At 40.2% G+C, this 20602-nt stretch overlaps 1 protein-coding gene across 1 annotated transcript in view; it reads right to left on the bottom strand.

The window, feature by feature from the left end:
- The window catches only part of TRIO (trio Rho guanine nucleotide exchange factor), a 325986-nt gene that overhangs the window by 12838 nt on the left and 292546 nt on the right, over positions 1–20602 (bottom strand). The window contains exons 42-50 of the mRNA XM_032219436.1: positions 18838–18927; positions 17702–17794; positions 16014–16064; positions 14262–14339; positions 13209–13400; positions 10648–10825; positions 7488–8245; positions 3675–3922; positions 2273–2411 (exon numbers count right to left, since the gene is read on the bottom strand). Of these exons, the coding sequence (XP_032075327.1) occupies positions 2273–2411; positions 3675–3922; positions 7488–8245; positions 10648–10825; positions 13209–13400; positions 14262–14339; positions 16014–16064; positions 17702–17794; positions 18838–18927 (1827 nt within the window). The remainder of the gene's footprint in view (positions 1–2272; positions 2412–3674; positions 3923–7487; positions 8246–10647; positions 10826–13208; positions 13401–14261; positions 14340–16013; positions 16065–17701; positions 17795–18837; positions 18928–20602) is intronic.

Genomic DNA, 20602 nt, shown 5'->3' with positions numbered 1-20602 from the left:
GTGACCAAAATCTGCCTAATTTTACAGAGACTGTAACAAATCTTAGCTATGTTCAGAGAAACTGAATCATACTGATCTGACAATAGTAATTTTACATAAAAATGATCAGAATTTCCAGTAATTTAAATCGGGTAAGATGAGTCCCTTTAGAGGGGGCAATACAACAGGATATGAGCTGTAATTTAAATGCCCCTTTGTCCATAGGGGCACAGTCTTAGCGCCCATGGAACTTTTTTATACCGGCCCTCCAGAACTGATGTGGGCAGAGAGTTACAACGTGCTAATGCTCGTTAATTAATATATATTAAGTACCACTGAATCAGTGGTGGGATTCAAATAATTTAACAACCGGTTCTCTGCCCTAATGACCATCTAGGTAGGTGGGGCTTGGTGGTCATGTGACTGGGTGGGCGTGGCCAGCTCAAGGTCACTCAAGTCAATGGGCGCTCTGCCTTAGCTGTTACAATGGCAATAAGGGTTAACCGGAGAGGCAGTTTCTGTAAGCAGGGCAATAAAGATTAGGCTAGAAACAACACCAGAATGTTTCCTTTCTGCCTTCCTTACAGGATTAGCCCTGTAAAGTGGGAAAAAACAAAAGGAGATTTCTTCCAACAATCGGTTCTCCGAACTACTTAGAAAGTTACCAACCGGTTCTCCCGAATAGGTGCGAACCGAATGAATCCCACCACTGCACTGAATGCAGAAATTGATACTCCACAGATGAGATGCAATATTAAGAGACTGTGTTTATTAACCATTATAAAATCTGTAAAACAAAATACTGCTTTTCAGAAAATACTAACAAAGTGACTATCTCCCCATATCTCACATGGTCACATTAATTTAGATACATGTAAAAAAAATAGGAGAGAAAAAGTCAGAAAACGAAGAAAAGAAAAAAGTTAGTGATAATAATGTAGAGATGTCCTTGGATTACATTATTTTGAAGAAAAAAAAGATAAAACAAAAAGGAACCCCAGAGCAAGAGAAAGGAATGTGACACCAATCACCCCAAATTCACTAAATTGTACCAGTAGAGGCATTTTCATTGATTCAAAGTCAAGAGATGACATTTGAAGTTATAAATTCTTAATTAATTAATTAATTAATTAATTAATTAAATGGCTGGACAGATCAATATTACAATATTCTCTTTCCTTGCCAATCTAATTTCAGACACCCAAACTGTCTATATAAACACTTTTAAGAGCTTTTTTCATCCCACATAGGAATTTTGAAGTATACCCAGAGCATGAAAACACTGTAACTAATCTTGGAGCTAATGCTCTAAAATAATTTAGATAGCACAATGATACTGTACTCAGAATAATCATTTTAATTGTTCTAGCCTACAAGATTTTCATGCTAGTGGATATAGCTATCCCTCCTAAAATGAGTTACAAACCTAGCTTACACTATTAAAACTGTGCCTGTTTTTATTTGTTTTTTGTTATTACGATGACAATCAATTGAAATTGACATTTCCTGTTGTATGTCGAGAACGGAATTGTCAACTTTTTCATCAGGCAATAAAGGAATGTCAGACTGGATTGGTATCCTTTCCAGGAAATATTGGTAAAATTTATCCCATGTTTTTTTAGTATTTTTTTTTTAGTATTTTATTAGGATTTATAGGCCGCCCTTTTCCCTGAGGGGACTCAGGGCGGCTTACAATCATTAGGGAGGGGGTGCAATTCAAAACAAACAATATGTGAACAAAATAAATAAAGTAATAAAAACACAACTTGCATTCAACATTCAACACCCGGGTGGGGCAAATTAGAGACTTATCCCCAGGCCTGTTGGGATAGCCAGGTCTTAAGGGCTGCGCGGAAGGCCTGGACGGTGGTGAGGGTGCGTATCTCGACGGGGAGATCGTTCCACAGGGTCGGAGCTGCAACAGAAAAGGCTCTCCTCCGTGTAGTCGCCAGTCGACATTGACTGGCGGATGGGATTCGGAGGAGGCCCAGTCTGTGCGATCTTATCGGTCGGAGGGAGGTAATCGGCAGAAGGCGGTCTCTCAAGTACTCAGATCCACTACCATGAAGGGCTTTAAAGATGGTCAACAGCACCCTGAAGCACACCCGGAAATCAACAGGTAGCCAGTGCAGCTCGCGGAGGATGGGTGTTATGTGGGCGAACCGCGGTGCGCCCACTATCACTCGCGCGGCCGCATTCTGAACTAACTGCAGCCGCCGTTTTATAGATTTAAACGTTTTAAACATTTTTCAAGAATAAGTATTTACAAACATAATTTATAAGGAAGAAATACCTTCACGGAAACCTTATTGGCAAGTCCATCTCTAGATTTACGGTAACCATTTTCTAATTTGCCTTCCCTTTTGCCGTCTTTGTCTTTTTTCTCAGATTTTTTCTTTAGGCGGAGTGCTGTGTGCCAAGATGATGACTTCCTGAAACCAGAATATAATAGATTGTGATTACCTTCCTGTGGATGACTTTGATTGGGAAAAAAAAAACCGTTTTAAATCAACCTAGAGGGAAAGAAACCTGGGAAGAAAAGAGCGTGACCCGACAAATGCGCGCACGACAAAAGCGCGCCGACAAAACCGTGGCGCTAAAACCGTGACGTCAATGCACCGACATCAGCGCTCCGACAACAGCACGATTTACGTTAAGGCAAGGTTTAGGTTTAGGGTTAGGTTTAGAGCGCGCTTCTGTCAGCGCACTGTTGTCGGCGTGCTTCAGTACTCATTCGTCGGCGCGGTTTAGAACGCGCGGTTTTGTCACCGCGGTTTAGTCGGCTGCGCTTTTGTCGGTCGCCCTTTTGTCGGTGAACCGAAAAGAGGAGCCCACTTCAAGTGACAGTGAGAACAGAACAATTTAATGAGATTATGAGATTGTTCTGTCACTGTGAAAAATATGATTTCTAACATCATTGTAAAATAAGGGCATTAGTACAAGTTAGTAAACTGCAACTACGCTTTTGTTTTTTTTGAGATTTTTTAAAATTTTATTTTATAAAAATGAGATATGTTAACTATATCTAGCAATTTAGAGGTAAAAGAGATGTTACTTGTTGGTAATGTTAAAGATTATAAATCATGCTGAGAGAGCTAGTTTTGTCTAGTGGTTAAGGCACCTGCTTTCTAGAACAGGATATTGTAAGTTCAAGTCCCAACTTAGCCACGAAAGCCTGTGGGTGATCTTGGGTCAGTCACTCTCTCAGCCCAACTCATGCACAGGGTTCTTATTGTGAGAAAACAAGTAGAGGAAAGTGTGTTAGATACATTCAAAGCCTTCAGTTATTTGTAAAAAATAATAAAGGGCAGATAGAAACAAACAAAGGAATAAATAAAATAATTAATCTCAGCAGCCACTGGAGCTTTCAATTGGAGTTTTCCAAGGTCTTGTAACTTTTGACCCCTTGCTGATCCACAATGGTTAGGATAAGAAATATCTTAAGAACAATGTATGTTTTACCATGACTTCAGAGAAATAACATTAAGTATTATCCTTCATTAAATCAGCCTTTCTAAGTAAAATAACTATTTTAGTAAAATACTTATTTTGTAGTTTGTATTGCAAAAATAACCAGGAGCCCATTTTATAAATTGGAGAATTGGATCTGGCCTATTATATCACTAAGGTATCACAGGACTCTGTTGCTATTGCAAACTTAATGAAGTCATCAAAGAAGCATGCATTACACCTACTTCATTGTTCCATCAGAGTTATCAATAGTAACTGCACTGGTGTGTCCTAGGACATAACCGGGGATCCAGCCCTCGGCTGCAGGACACTGGTCAGTGGCGGCTCGGAACACCAAAAACATGTTCTGTTGGTTGCTGGCTAAAATTTGCACGACTTCTCCTTGGTAGACATTAATCTCATCCTCCTTCACTGCCGTATAATCGTGTGTCACCAGCATGGTGGAGATATTGCTACTGCTGCTACTTTCACTCTATAGAAGAACCAATTAGAAGGTTGAGAGAGAGAAAAAAGAAAAAGGAGGAAAAAAGTTGATAATGCACACAAATAGAAAAATAAAAGGCTGTTACCTTTGAAGCAGCCATATGAGAGTGGGGTGTTAAAAAATGAAATTGAGTACTGTTATCTAAGTACCTCTGCAACACGGGTTATCAATAAGACGACGATATTCTAATTTTCTATCACTAAGTGCAAGTATACCTCCCAACGACCTATAAGATCCCACAGATTGGGCCTCCTTCGGGTACCGTCGACTGGGCAATGCCGGTTGGCGACTACTTGGGGGAGGTCTTTTTCTGTAGCTGCTCCGGCCCTGTGGAATGATCTCCCCGCAAAGATCCCCACTCTCTCGGCCTTCCGTAAGGCCACTAAAACCTGGCTGTTCCGGCACGCCTGGGGCTGTTGACCCCAAAATATGCTCCAGCCCCACTTGGAATGGAGTGCATGGTGTGTTTTTTAAATCTATCTTTTCTTTCCTTCTATTCCCTTTTGATTTATTTGTATTGTTAGCCGCCCGGAGTCCTGCGGGATTGGGCGGCATACAAGTGTTATTAAACTTTGAAACTATGTTATTTTTCTGTTAGTATAGTAATTGCTTAACTTCCTTTCTTGTGGAATCACAGCATGATAAGCTTGCATTTCTTGACTTCTATAGTTTTTTTTTACAAACTCTTGTTTTCGTTTTAAAGTGAAAACAGATGACTGAAGGGGATACGAGTCATTGTACTTCATTATACTTCCTCCTATTAGGATGCAGGAGCCTCAGATTCCAGGCTAATTGCTGTATTAGGTGGGATCCTAAATTGCTAAATACAATGATAAAGTAGGCCAACGATTTCCAGGATTTCCAGAGGGTGGATTAAGTTACCTTTTAACAGTGTAGTATAACTTTCCCCAATGTACTGCACCTCCAAATTTTTAGAATGCTGCTTTGTGAAAATGGGAGTTGTAATCTATCTTCTGCAAAGTAATATATTTGAAAGGATGGCGCCAATACCAGGGCCTAAATAGCAATAGCACTTATACTGTTCCATAGTGCTTTTATAGGTGGCCGAGTGGTTAGGGTGCAGTACTGCAGGCCACTTCAGCTGACTGTTATCTGCAGTTCAGCGGTTCTAATCTCACCGGCTCAAGGTTGACTCAGCCTTCCATCCTTCCGAGGTGGGTGAAACGAGGACCCAGACTGTGGGGGCGATATGCTGACTCTGTAAACCACTTAGAGAGGCTGAGTCAACCTTGAGCTGGTGAGATTTGAACCGCCGAACTGCAGATAACAGTCAGCTGAAGTGGCCTGCAGTACTGCACCCTAACCACTGCGCCACCTCGGCACTGCGCCACCTCGGATACAAATTCTGTAATTTATTCTACATATCTTGCACACCCTTGAATCCAAAATTCTGGTTTTCTTATAAAATGGGAAATTTGCTTCAAATCACTTTTCCCCGGTTACTTTTTGATATTTTTTTCCCCCTTTTGATACTTTGCATTAACAATACACGTTATCTTTACTCGCAACAGCCTAACAGCCTATTTACACTGGCTGCTAAAGCTAGTGTTTTCCTAAGAAAACAATTCGAAAAGCAAATCTGCAGTCCAATTAAATTAACAGAATAACAATAGGAGTTGGAAACAAGAGGATGCATGCAAAGCAGAAGTTCCTCCCTTAAAGCTAGGCTCTAGTAAGTGAAAGAAGAATCAGGAGAGTGCTATATTGTTAAAAAAAAATGGGTAGTGCATGCTTGCAGCAACGTTTCTGAAGGCCGTGTGATATATAATGTGCAGGAGCTGTAAAAGGAGCTGTAAATTGTACAGTACACCGAACTAGGGAAAGCAATAGCAATAGCAGTAGACTTATATACCGCTTCATAGGGCTTGCAGCCCTCTCTAAGCGGTTTTCAGAGTCAGCATATTGCCCCCAACAACAATCCGGGTCCTCATTTTACCCACCTCGGAAGGATGGAAGGCTGAGTCAACCCTGAGCCGGTGAGATTTGAACCGCTGAACTGCTGATCTAGCAGTAGCCTGCAGTGCTGCATTTAACCACTGCGCCACCTTGGCTCTGGAGTTGGTATGTACTCATCACAAGTGTTTCTTGTGGGTTTTTTTTTTAAAAAAATACATCCTTTGAATCACATGTTGCATATTCAAACAGAAGTCCAAAACAGAAACTGTAGGTTTTGTTGGCAGAAAAACCACGCTGTTCCCTTGCAAACCAAGTAGCGGAGCAGCTAAAAACTGAATCTGAAATGACTATATAACCTATAGCTTTTTAAACACTTAAAAGTGATAAGCAGTGCGGCTAAAAATATAGACTTGGTTATGGATAATGCTACGGGTTTGCATTTGACAGCACTTAGGATCTTTTTTTTTTTTTAAATGGACAAATTCTTATTTTAAAGATAACGAAAAGGTCGCTGAACTTTTAAGGTTAACAGAATGTTGCAATGCAATTGAAATGATAATAAAGAAAGAACTCAGAGTAGCAGTTAAAGAAAACCATGACCCGTCAAAACCGCGGTCCACAAAAGCGCGCTCGACGAAAGCGCGTACGTGACGTCATCACAGCGCGACAAAAAAAATTAAAAATTGAAATAAAAATAAAATTAAAGCAAGCCGATTCACATAAAGGTAAGGGTTAGGGTTAGGGTTAGGGTTAGGCTTAGGTTAAGGGTTAGGGTTAGGTTTAGAGCGTTAGGGTTAGGTTTAGCGTTAGGTTAAGGGTTAAGTTTAGGGTTAGGTTTAGGGTTAGGTTAAGGGTTAGGTTTGGGGGGGTTAGGGTAAGGTTTTCGCTTTAATTTTACATTTACCGATCACAGCGCGATGTTTTCGTTGCGCTGTGATGACGTCACGTACGCGCTTTCGTCAATCACGCTTTTGTCTACCGCGGTTTTGTGGTGGAACCAAAGAAAACCTCTGTGTTCATCGGAATGCCAGATAACAGAAACAACAGGCTTGAATTCAAGCCCTGTTTGTGAGCTTCCCAGATACATCTCGCAGAGGCTGCTGTTGAAAACAGAAAGGGCTGGAGTTTGGACCAGCAAGGCAATCGTTTTCTTCAAACTCTTCCTCAGTACTGAAAGGATAACTGTTGTGCTCGTATCTGGAGGAAGAGGAAACCCTGAACAAGTCTGCCATGGAAAATACAGAAGTTGCACGAATTGTGGTGGCTGTGCACAGCATATTAAATTTGTGCCTTTGTGTTAGACGAAAGAAAGCGAAGAGCAAAGTTAGTAGAAACGAGGCTAGCAGAACCCGGCTTTTTTTTTTTTCCCCAGCAGAATGAAGAGTTAGAAAGTTTCTCTGTGTATCTGTATACGTACTGAAAACCTACGTCTTCTGTATACACACACAGATAACGTTTCTACCCAAATTGGGTAGGAAAAAGTTGGAGCGTAACTGATTATTATTGCAGAGCAGCGATATAGCGCTGGAGAGCCAGAAGTTAGTACGGAGATATGATGGTCACGCACAAGAAGGGGAGATGGGAAGATTTTTTTTTTTAAGAAGAGCTCGCAGGATAGAAGTGCTCCGGCTCTTACCCCGTTACTCTGGGTCGAGTGTACTGACTGTTCGCTGGTCGAGGAACAAGTGCTCATGCGGTCTGTGTCCTTGCTGTGTGAAGAGTGGCGGTGGACCTGGCGCTGGAGGGAGTCACTGTCCCCGGGGAAAGTGAAGGAGCCTGGGCGGCTGGCGGGGGATGCTGGGATGGAGCTCCAAAAGGAGCCCTTCTGCAGGGGGCTGCCGGGCGCGAACGTTTCCTTCCCAAAAGGAGACGGGAAAGTCATTGCAGAAGGAGAGTTTATTGGCGAGATGGCTCCCGGTCTTGTTGCTTTCCCCAATGTCAATGATCCTACGTTGCTCCTTGAACGGTTCTCCTCTGAATTCCCACGGCATTCCCTTTGATCTGAATCTGCCGAGCCGCAAGGACTTCCGGGTGTCTTCCGGGGGCTTCCCATGGTTTTCATCTTGTGGATCTTCTCTATTTCTGGACCATTCTGCTGTATATTGGATGGATGCCTGCCTGCCTGGCTAAAGCCAGCCTCTAGAGTGGTGGTGTGGGGAGGCAGGGAGGAATTGGGAATGGACATACCTGACATCTTGTCTGCCTCTGCTTGGGCTGAAGTAGCAGAGGAGACCAGGACTGGGGAGTGGTGTCGGACTGGCTGCGGGATCCGGGAAGGCCTGCTACGGCTGGAGCCGGGGATTCCAGTGCAGGTGCTAGGGCCGCTGTTGTTGCTACTGCTGCTGCTTCCAGGACCACTGTGGTTCCTCTGGTACTCAATAGGCGATGTCAAGGCTGCGGTAAGAAAAACAGCAACCACATAACAATGAAATATGACGTAAGCCGTCTTTCATACAGCAAACTAAATTTGGCTGGTAGACAATAAGCAGTGTTTTTTTTTTTACAAATTTTTATTTTAAACACATAAACACATCAACAAAAACAAACACATGACTTAAGACCACATAGGAACAAGAAGTTCCATCATACAGCAGTTCTGTATCGGTTTCTTTGCAGTTAGTGTTTTCCCTTCTATACGTTTCTATCTTGCATTCATGGTCCCCTTATTCGTTATCCATTTTTATGTACAAATCTATATTTATTTATACTTAGGTATTTATAACAAAATAATGTTTACCTATATTGTGCTGTATATTCTTACTATCATTTATTCTCTTACATACAATTCTAGGTATACATTCACATGGTTATTCTTTTTCTTTGCCCTTCTTATACTATTGTTATTCCATTTAAAAGATTATAAGGTACAGTTTGGATTGTTTTGTTTACCATCCCTAGCGCCTGTTATGACACCACCTTATTTTCTCTTTCTTTTCTTCTCTCTCTCCCTTCCTTCCCTACTTCCTTCCTTCCTCCTCTCCTTCCCCTTCTTTCTTCCCTTACCTCTCCCCTACTCTTACCCTCTTTCTTCCCCTTCCTACTCTCTCTCCTTCTCTTTCTCTCCCATCCTCCCTCCCAGAGGTGGGTTCCTACCAGTTCGCACCTATTCGGTAGAACCAATTAGTCAAATCTACCGAACCGGTTAGAAGAGGTTCTACCAGTGGACCCGGAAAGCAGGCCACACCTACAGAAGAGGTTCCAAAAATTTTTGAAACCCACCACTGGTCCTTGGATAGGATTATTCTATGCTATCATGCTCATATTTATAAAACTGAGTGCCTCTGTGAAAGGTAAGGATGACTACTGCGTTTGTGGTGCAATCAGAACATTGCGTGTGTTGAAGTTGTTTTAACGCAAACCAAAGATGCCTTTTAAAAAACAAGTTGACATCATATTCTTCTGCATGCCAGTGCTGTGTGTGAGGTAATTTAAGGTGGTTCTGACAAGTGTCATCGGCATCTTTATATCCGGTCACATGGGCGGCAAGCCACTCCCATCCAGTCACATGGGTGGCAAGCCACTCCCACAAAGGAGGCCACACCCACAGAGAAGGTTCGAACAATTTTTGAAACCCACCACTGCTCCCTCCTCTCCTTCTCTCCCTTCCACCCACCTTTTTTTTAATCAAGGTTTACATCATCTGTGAAACAGCATTTATACCACCCCCCTCTCTTTTTTTCTTTATAACATTTTATTGTATTCAATATGTTTAAAAGCCACCGATGCTCCCTTTGTGCTGACTCTTAGCTGTTCTGTTGTTTTACTCCAATGCTAATGTCATTGTCACTCTCTCTGAGACTGCATGTTAGACCTGAACACCAACTGTGCCCCTCTAGGATGCTTCTCTTAGGGGGATGTGTTTTACGAAACGTGGAAGAACTCTGATATGAATCTGTTTGTGGACCACCAAGTTGGGATTTCCTACTACTGCTTTTCACATAGTAGAAGCATTTATGCAGCTTTCTTGGCTGGAGAAATAGCCCACTAGCAAGTAAAAGAACAGAAAGAAAAAAATGATGTATAATAGTCTTATCTGACTTCCAATGTGACATGTTTTATACGTACAAATGCTTTACCATGCATGTCAAAAGAACTAATAATTTAGACATATTTCAAATCAGATCAAAGGTGATCCTACCAAAGTAAAAATATAATAAAAATTCTGAAAATGGGAAACCAAACAAAAAGAAAATCATTCACTTTTGGACAGCTCTATAAGAAATTCAATAAATGTATAATAAAAAATGCTGGATGGATTTTAAAAAGTCAAATGGAAGAAGTAATAATTATAGCAGAAATGGTTAGAAATTTGTGTGAAAAGGATTAAGAATTGGACAATTCCTGAAAATAAGCAGTTGGCTTTTGGCTCAAATGTCTGACTAGTTTATATTCAATTATAACTTGATGAAGTTGATGAAATATTGCATAAAAAAGACATTAGTGAATGGTTAATAACTGGGAAAACATATCTGATTCAAAAAGACATGAGAAATGACCAGGAAACTATAGACTGATGCTCTGCTCACCTACAGTGCTTAAATTATTCACAGGCATTATAGTGAACGACAGCTAAGATTATTTAGGAAAGAATAATATCCTTCCAGAAGGAAATAAAAGAAAAAGGAGGGATACAAAATGTTAACTTTTGACCTGATAAAAAGGTGAATTGCAAAAGCCAAAAAACATATTGTATAGATTGATTATAAAAAGGGATTGATTCATTATCACTTAGTTGGATCATCAAAATGTTTGGAAACAACAAAAAATGCCAGTTAAAAAAAAATTAGAATGTTTACCATTTAGAAAATTACGCTGGTTTTCCAAGATTTGGTTGATTTCATGGATCCACATTTGACGTACTCCTGGACTGGTGGAATGCAAAACGAAGCACTCCATGACATCACCTGCTCTTGATGTTAGTGCAAATTTACACGGATCGTTGTCTACATTCTCCTCCAAGCAAAGGCAACTCACCTTTATTTAGACAGAAAACAAGAAGTTTCGAGTGATTTTCACCTTCATGTTATTTTTTTGATTATATCAGTGACGTGCAGTGAGGTTTATGGCCGGTGAGGCAAGCGGGCAAAAGCCGACCTATGTCTGCCAGCGCCGGGGTTTCGGATTTAAAGTCCCGGCGCCTTGCCAGGCATAGAGCAGGACGAGCGGCATGGCTTTAAAAAATAAAAAATAAAGTGCCAACCCGTGCGCCAGCAGAGGCAGGTAAAACACACAAATTACAATTACTTACAAATTACAATAATTTTGAATTCCTCCCCCCTCCCTCCGACCCACATACCTTTTCCAGCTGTTTCACAGAGGATTTCAACTCTCCTCTTGTCTGCCATGATGAAAATGTAAAAAATTGTAAAAAGAAAAAGGCAAGAGCTGCTGGTCAGGCTGGATTAGCTGCTGCCAGAGCCTCCAATGGACGACTCTGCTTAACTGTTTAAAAAAAGCCTCTTAAAAAAACGCCCTCTACAGGAGGAGGCGAGAGAACCACGTGCCTCATCTACATAAGGGATTTTTCGCCTTTTAACCCTTGCTTAACTCTGCTCGAGTGATCATAAAGATAGACTAAAGGAGGCACGTGGTTCTCTCGCCTCCTCCAGAAGAGGGCACTTTTTACACAGTTAAGCACTAAGCAGAGTCATCCACTGTGACTCTGGCAGCAACTAGCTCAGCCTTTTTCCTTTTAATTTTTTTTTTCTTTTCATGATGACAGTGGTGAGGCCCTGCCTCCCCTGACTGCACGTCACTGGATTAAATATATATTACAATAGCACTAATTATACTGATCACTGCAGACCTTTATATACCTGAATGAAGAAAAGGATGCATGGTTGCAACAGCATAATTAACCAATAATATCAGTCTATCTGCACATTCAAGTCACTTGCAAGTATAAATTAGTTTACCTGTCAAATACTGAAATACAGCAAATTTGACAACACAGCAATTAAGTTTATAGTTTTGGGGAAAAAAATAAATTCATTCCTCTCTTTTCTTTTTATAAATGCAATAAAACATATCATAGGAAAAGTTCATACGGTACAAAATGGAAAAATGTATTAGCTCAATCCCTTCCTAATTTAACCAAAGCTTCCTTGACTGGTTGTTCGTTAACTAAATTTAACAACTCTTTAAGCTGTTCGAATTTGCATTTGCTTAAGGAGAATTAACAAGCACAAAAGAGGAATGTTGTATGTTGACACCAAATGAGTTGTAAATGGTGACCGGGAGTCATTTTACACATATTAAACTTTGAGGAAAGGAATTCTGTCAGTAATCCACAGAACACTACAGTGGAGTAAGTGCTACTCACTTGCAAACTTCAATCACAATTTGTTCTTTTCATAGGTTACCTAACATATAGATACCATTTCAGGAAAATACTCATGTTAGTTAACTTCAGAACAAGTATTAGTAACTCAGAACAAAGTTACAAAGCAAGGCAAAATTATACCAGCTATTACGAATAACCACATTCAAGTTACATCCTAATTGCAACAAGCCAGGCAATCTATAGTAAAATAAAGAATCGGGTTTAGAGAGTTGGGTTTTAATTTGGGTACTTGAGAGACCGCCTGCTGCCAATTACCTCCAATAGACCGATCAGATCCCACAGATTAGGCCTCCTCCAAATTCCATCCGCCGGCCAATGCCGACTGGCGACTACCTGGAGGAGAGCCTTCTCTGTGGCTGCTCCGACCCTCTGGAACGAACTCCCCGTGGAGATTCGAACCCTCACCACCCTCCAGGCCTTCCGCAAAGCCCTTAAAACCTGGCTGTTCCGACAGGCCTGGGGCTAAAGAGCTTTTGCCCCCCCCCTCCTCGAATGGTATGGTTGTTGTGTGTTTTTAAATTGTGTATTGTTATGTTCGTCTTTTTATCCCCTCTCTGTACCCCCTTCCCTGACTTGAATTGTGAGCTGCCCTGAGTCCCCTTTGGGGAAAAGGGAGGCATATAAATGTAATAAATCCAATCCAATCCAATCTATGGAGATGCTCAGTCATCCAGTTCATGATTGTTCCAAAGGTGCTTTTTCAAAAGGCAACTGGATTTTGTTTTGTTTTTTAATTGGGCTATTTGTGCATCATAACTAGTACAAACCATAAGCCTTTTTTTAAAATCTCTTTTTGGATGTAACTGTCAGAATGATGCAAAGCAACAGGAAAGAAGGCTGAGTGGAAAGTGTTCAGAGTTAAAAGTAATTTCAACTGATTTATTGTTTTTTGAGCTATAGGTTATTCCAAGCTTTAAAAAAAAAGAAAGTTATAGGAGAATCGAAACAGAATTAAAATGCCATTACAATTATATGTGTACAGTTAAAAAAAAACACAAACATGCAAATACAAACCTTGATACTGTTCTTAAATAGAAACCCTGGTATTGAGAAACCTTTCTTTTTATCCAGAGGCTCACTGAATATCACAATCTGCTCAAAGAGGAAGACACGCCTTTCCTTGCAACGTGGCAAGAGCCCCGTATCTTGGTCCGTCACCACGAATGTATCTTGCAGCAACAGCTTACCCTGTGCAACGATTTTACCCTTAAAACAGGGATCAAAATAAATTTCATTAAGACTTGTAATCATTAACTGAAAAAAATGGCTGTTAGCTGAAACTTGAAACTTAACTTTCAAGTAAAATAGGAGTTACAGTTATAGTTCAAGCACACCTTCATGCTTGTACAATCCTTCTCAATTTACTAATGTATTATTAGTAGTATATTTATTAATATTAATACATTGATTTATTCCCAAAGAATTCCAATTTTGAGTTAAAATGAGAAGAATTACCTCTGAAGAAAAATGCAAAAAAAGAAAGAAAAGAATTTCGCTGAAACAGAAATGCTCTTTCTATATAATATCACCCAATTTTTCATGGAATCCTAGATTTGTCAGTAAATCTCTTCAGCTTTCTGCAATATGTAAGTTCTCATTTTATCCCATTCACTGAATTCCATGCATGTACGGATAATCTGCACTAGCTTTATCTACCACGCATGTGATCTAAGCCTAGAAACATTGTTTTTACATACTCTCGTCAAACAACTCCTAAAACTGCTATGATAGATATATCATAGAACAAATGAGAACAAGTCCCTGAGAGAATGGAATGAGGGAAAAGTGGAAAAATAATAATAGTGTCTGGGCCCATGATCTTCAGAAATAAGATCATGATTTCTAGGACCATTTCTAGCCCAAGGCTCTGATTTTCAGCCAAAAAAAAAATCAGATTCTTGACTCTGGATGTAAGTGGACAAGGAATTTTAATTGGATTTTTCAAGAAAATCTGAAGTTTGAAACAGCTCAGGACATCCATGAAAACATCCCATGTGATTGTAAAAAGCATTTGTTAGAAAGAAAGAGCATAGCCCCCCCCCCCCCCCCCAAAAAAAAAACACTTACATCAAATCCCTGTAAACGACCAACATTCATCATGTCATTGCATCGTTTTGGAACAATGCACATTACTTCTACAGCTCTCTGTTGAATAAAATTGAGAGAAAGATTAAGATTAAGATTTAGTTTATTTGTATGCCGCCCTTCTCCGGGAGGGACTCAGGGCGGCGAACAACTCAAAAGGGGAAAAGGGGATACAAACACAATACACGTAATTAAAATACACAAGAGTCATACAGCCATACAAGTCGAGAGGGGAGGGGAACTCATCAACCCCAGGCCTGCCGGCACAGCCAGGTTTTGACGGCTTTCCGGAAGGTCCGGAGAGAGGTGAGGGTCCGAATCTCCGTGGGAAATTAGAGCACAAATTGCACCCTCCTCTATCACATGTTATTAGATTCTTTAAAGTTACTTTCCTCACAACTAGGCATCCTCCAGATTCATTACAACCTTCCATTACTCTCCATCAATGTAACTAACACAAGATCTTGTAGCCCCAATGTTAAGATTTTATGTCATGGATACTATATTTTTCCTCCTATATCTGTATATACTATTTATAATTAAGTGCCAGAATTGTGGTCAGTTTTATGAGCCCAGGGACCTTGTAATCATTGTTAATGGAAGGAGTGAAAGTGCAGCATCTAATTGAAAGTGGCATTCCGTCACAATATAAATTCTTGAAGCCCCTTAGAGATAGGTTAAGAATTTATGACCTTTGCTGCATCTACAGCTAATGCCATTTTATCTGATGTAGACCAGCTTGCTGAACATCTCAGGTTTCAACTATTGACAGAAAGATATAACCCAGGTGAAGCTACAGGATCTGGGAAGGCAAGGAGGGGTGGATTTCTGCTCATTTACTAATGAGTCAGCCAATACCAAAAAGCACCAAGCAGTTACATGTATGCTGTATTATATACCTGACGGGATCTAAGCAGTGATGGGGAAAATAACTGAATTCCTCGTGTGAAGACTAAAAGGAAGTTATCCACCATTCCATCTCACGGGATGAGGTAAACAATGACTTGGAGTTTGTCCTGTCATAGGGTTCCCGAGTTTCATCTGAATGAGTTTTAATCTCTCTCTTGCTCTCTCTCTCTAACACACACAAATACCTATGGAACGATCTCCCCGTTGAGATCCGGACCCTTACTACCCTTCCGCAAAGCAACTAAGACCTGGCTGTTCCGGCAGGCCTGGGGCTGTTGAATTATCCAGCCCCATCCTATGTTATGACTGTTGCTGAATTTTTAATTGTTGTTTTTATTTTTGTACCCTCCTTCCCTTCTTATTGTTAGCCGCCCTGAGTCTTCCGGGAATAGGGCGGCATACAAGCTAAATAAAACTCTAAATTCTATGCCCAGCAGCACATCCATGGCTAATGGTTTAAAAATGCCAAGATAAAATGGTATCTTATGCTTAAATAAAACACACTGGGGCAGAGAGAGTTTTGAATCAAACTGTTGTTGCCATCCATTGGCTTTGGTGCATTAAAATGAATTTTAGAAGTGTCACCTGGCTAACCATCACTTTCCAGAATATAAATTATATAACCTATTAACATCTTTCCATGAACAGAGGAGTAGGGAAGAAAAGCAATGATTTTGTCATAGTACTGAATAAGTGTACTAGATTGTTATTACTATAAAACTTACCAAGATGGTGTTAGGAATGGTTTTAAAGCAATATTTTTATTGATCTGGGATCATAAATACATAAATACTTATTTAAAAATAAGTAACACTTTTCAAGTACCTCTAATTCTGTTGTATCAAGATTAGCTTTTTTAGAGTATTTGAGGAAATCCTGTAAAGAAAAATCATGGAATTAGATTTTCAGTTTAAAACAGCATGGAAAGTCCTGTTTCAGAAATGGCAGATAATAAAATATTTATCCACCATTATTTTATAAGTTTTCTATGAAGCCACAATTACATCAAAAATTAAGCAGTTACCGGTAGATAGAAAATGCAGAAATAAATCTAAAATAAAATACTGTCTGTTTCTTGACTGTTGATTGCAGAAATATCCATTCAATAGTTAGTCTTCCATCTGCTATACTGAACCACCATTTTCTTAGAAAATACATTTTTAAAATAGAAAAATGCATTTTCCAGTAAACATTTATCTTCAATATTTATCTTTTTACCAAATTAAGACCTTTGCCTTCTGATCTCAAATCGCTGGTTTAGCTAAAAGTGGTCAGAATTCCTCCAGTAAATTTCTCAAATATTTTCTTTCTATATTCTGATTTTATTAACATTATTATTTACTCAACACTGATAAAAGTTATGATTTGACATCTTCCCATCTTTCAGCTGAACTCTCTGGGTTTAGATAGAGAGTTAATAGTTCCCTATTATTGATATAGCAACCCCTTTTGACAGATGCCAGCAGGAATTAATTTCCTGCTGGCAGGATGCATTTCCTAATCCACTTTCCTTCCTCGCTTTTTAATCTCACAAAAAATAGGAAACCAACAGTCCCACTTAAGTATATTTGAAGGGTGTGACCTCTGCTGTGTGAACATTTTGCTTTTGCCAGATTTGTTCCCTAAGATGGAAGGAGTATGGGAAGAGTCTGGGGAGAATAATCTCTTGAGCTCGAAGAGCCAAGGTGGCGCAGTGGTTAGGGTGCAGTACTGCAGGCCACTTCAGCTGACTGTTATCTGCAGTTCAGCGGTTCTAATCTCACCGGCTCAAGGTCGACTCAGCCTTCCATCCTTCCGAGGTGGGTGAAATGAGGACCCAGACTGTGGGGGCGATATGCTGACTCTGTAAACCGCTTAAGAGAGGGCTGAAAGCCCTATGAAGCGGTATATAAGTCTAACTGCTATTGCTGTTGCTATTGAGCTCAATGAAGTTTGGAATTAATATTGGCCATGAAGCAGGGAACTGGTTTTAGTATCACCTTGTCGTGATTGACTACACACAAGACTGTATCCCTAATTTCCTATCTCTTTCAACTGAACAGAAGGTTTATCAAAAAGACCATCTTCCAGTAACTATGTTAATAGAAAACCTCTGAGTGGTTAAAAGAGACTAGTTGTTAAGAGCCCAAAGAAACAAAACTAGTCACATAAGAAAAAAGTGAATAGCCAGGGGTGGGAGGCACTGTTCCCTCTAAGGTGCACGGCTGCGCGGCCGCGCACGTGGCAAGAAAACACCGTGCAGACGTTTCTAACTGCCGCGCAGTGATTTCTGTCACGGCTCCGGAAGCTGAGGGGGCCTCAAAAAATCTAGGGTTAGCACGGGCGCGAGGATGGCGGCAGGAGCTTACATGGCACAGCTGGTCTCTGCTCACACTGAAAAATAATTAGAGGGAACATTGGTGGGAGGATGCTTCTTCCTCTGACAAAATGATCCAGAAAAGAGTATGCATATAGAGAGTTGGATTTCCAAATGTGACATAATAATTTAAGTGAAAATTAGAGCAGTTACTTACCTTTAGTAACAACTGATACTTCATAATTCTTTGCACTGGTTTTATCAGCAAATCTGTGAGCTGAAGTCTGTGACCCAAACGTTGCTTCAGGTCCTAGTAATCATATTGTAAAGTTCAGAATACTTTCTATAGGTTAAGAAGACATGTTAGGTATATTGCCCTTTACATTTCCCCACAGTTTCTCCTATGCTTAATTCTCAATTTTAATTAGAATATGAATTGAGATATTTTGGGCTTTGTTTATGTGAAAGTTTATTAATAAGCAGAACATTCTGTATATATTCAATGAGGGGGAAGGATTTTTGTTTTTTGAGTGAGGGAGAAAAACCCTACTGGTTCATGCTTGCAGTTGATCTTATCATCCTTGTCTGAACAAATTAAAAGGGGAAAACCTAGTTGAATTCAGTACAGTTTCGGGATGCTAAACCTGAGAGTGCCTGGGGGGGTATATTTGGGTGAAAAAACAATCAATTCACTTCACTTTGCAATATGAGCCAGTTCCATCCTGTCAGATCTGGCAAAAAACAGGTTGAAAGATTTTCCCCAACAGGCCTCTGAATTATATCCAATTTATCGTTAATCACTCACATTCCCAGAAATATTATGTGATCATTCACATTTGAGAGCTCAGCTGCTCTACTTGTGTAAATCAAGTTTTCAGAATCAGCCTTGCAGAAATAACTTTATACATTAGACACGGCTGAATAAAAACATCCTTATTAGGTACTACAGCTATGTATTAATATCCCTTTTGTTCTCTCCCCCCCCCCCCCCAAATCTGAACCTCCTTATTCTGGTATGTATCAGCAATTGGGGAATCTACAACTACATCACTGATTCACTTTAATCAGTTATTGTGATTTTAGTTTTACGATGAAGTCACGGGTTACATGTAATTCATCTCTGAACTGGAATTTGCTACACAAAGATATTAAATGTCAGAGTTAATAGACAGGAAACACATTCATTCGTTCGGTAAAAATAAACCAATTTCAGCCCTAATCCCAAGGGAGTTAATATATCAAAAATGGAAAAGATTAAGTAAATTTGGAGAAGATTGTAGCTTTTTCCCTTCTATCACGAGACACAGATGCAGTACATCTCTCTCCGCTTTCCCAAACTCTTTTGGCACTTACCTCAAAAAATGTATCAATGTATTCTGAGACAATATGCTCAGACTTTGGTTTATTTTGGCAATAAACTATATACATGTGCAATCTTCTCTCCTGGAATGAAAGGAAAGAACAATAAATGTGTAGTGCAGAAAAAAAAATAAAGTAAACTGACACAGGCTAAAATTGAGATTATTATAATCTGAAAAGTGGTTCTATTCTGGTTTATCACAGCTTTATGTGGGTGTGGGTGTGTGTATGCACACTTACACACACTGTACATCTTAAATAGCAATTATCTCTACAACTGTAGCACTATCTTTTCCAACAGAAGCAGGAAAACCATATTTGATGCGTGCGCTATGTCTTATCAATATAGTGATCTCAGTAGAAAATGAAGTATGAACATAACTGTCATTAGTTTTAATAAATTGCAGAACTGATTAGATATATACATGCATATGGTCAAAACACTGATTTCCAAACTTTTTGCTCTGAAGGAAACTTTTCCAGACACATTTTGCTGGTCACCAGCTCATATAGGTATTGCCTTAGATTTTATAGAGGGAGTATCAAACTGGCAGCCTGTGGGCCGGATGCGTCATGTGTAGGCCACACCCACCCCAGCTCTGTGAATGGGGGGAAACGCTGTGAAACGTCACATGGCAGCAATGTGACGTAGTGAGTTTGATACCCGCGTTTTATAGCATGTTTTGAGTGAGAGCCAAAAACGTATAGACGGTTTTCCCACTTTCTGTAAGTGGAAAAACATGAAGGACACTAAATAGCCTCAACTTCCATAGTCATTACTTTTATCCAGAGGTGGGTTCCTACCAGTTCGCACCTATTCGGTAGAACCAATTTGTCAAATCTACCGAACCGGTTAGAAGAGGTTCCACCAGTGGACCCGGAAAGCAGGCCACACCTACAGAAGAGGTTCCAAAATTTTTCGAAACCCACCACTGGTCCTTGGATATGATTATTCTACACTATCATGCTCATATTTATAAAACTCAGTGCCTCTGTGAAAGGTAAGGATGACTACTGCGTTTGTGATGCAATCAGGACATTGCGTGTGTTGAAGTTGTTTTAACGCAAACCAAAGATGCCTTTAAAAAAAACAAGTTTACATCATATTCTTATGCATGCCAGTGCTGCGTGTAAGGTAATTTAAGGTGGTTCTGACAAGTGTCGTCGGCATCTTCATATCTGGTCACATGGGCGGCAAGCCACTCCCATCCGGTCACATGGACAGCAAGCCACTCCCACAAAGGAGGCCACCCCACAGAGTAGGTTCGAACAATTTTTGAAACCCACCACTGCTTTTATCTTATTGGCAGTAGCCTCTGCCAATTAAGTTAGGTATTTATAATAAACTGAGCAACACGTACGGTATTTACACAAATTTCTAGGCATTCAGATATATATAGCTCACAATATGAGAAAGTTTTGACTACGAGGGGGAAAAAAAACAGGACCAAAGACAGTAACTGGGTCACTAGACAAAATGGTTTTGTTTGCACACTGAATGTCCAAAAATCTACTTCAAGCTGAGTAAGAGCTCATCAGTTATAAGCCGTTTGCCTCTTGTGTTGAATTTGGCTGGAAATTTCAGCTGGCTTGAGAAATTGCTGTCTGGATTTCAAGGCTTTAGCCTTAATAGTGGCCAGATGTTACATCAGGCCAGTAGTTATCATAGTTGCCAAATGGTGATTCCCACTTCTTTATCCCTCCCACCTGTGTAGGGAAACCAAGCCTCTTACTGAATTCCTTTCCGAGGGTGGTCTAT

The sequence above is a fragment of the Thamnophis elegans genome, chromosome 6 (genome assembly GCF_009769535.1).
Source record: "Thamnophis elegans isolate rThaEle1 chromosome 6, rThaEle1.pri, whole genome shotgun sequence".
Taxonomy (NCBI): Eukaryota; Metazoa; Chordata; class Lepidosauria; order Squamata; family Colubridae; genus Thamnophis; species Thamnophis elegans.
This window is presented reverse-complemented; position numbering and strand designations above follow the sequence as displayed.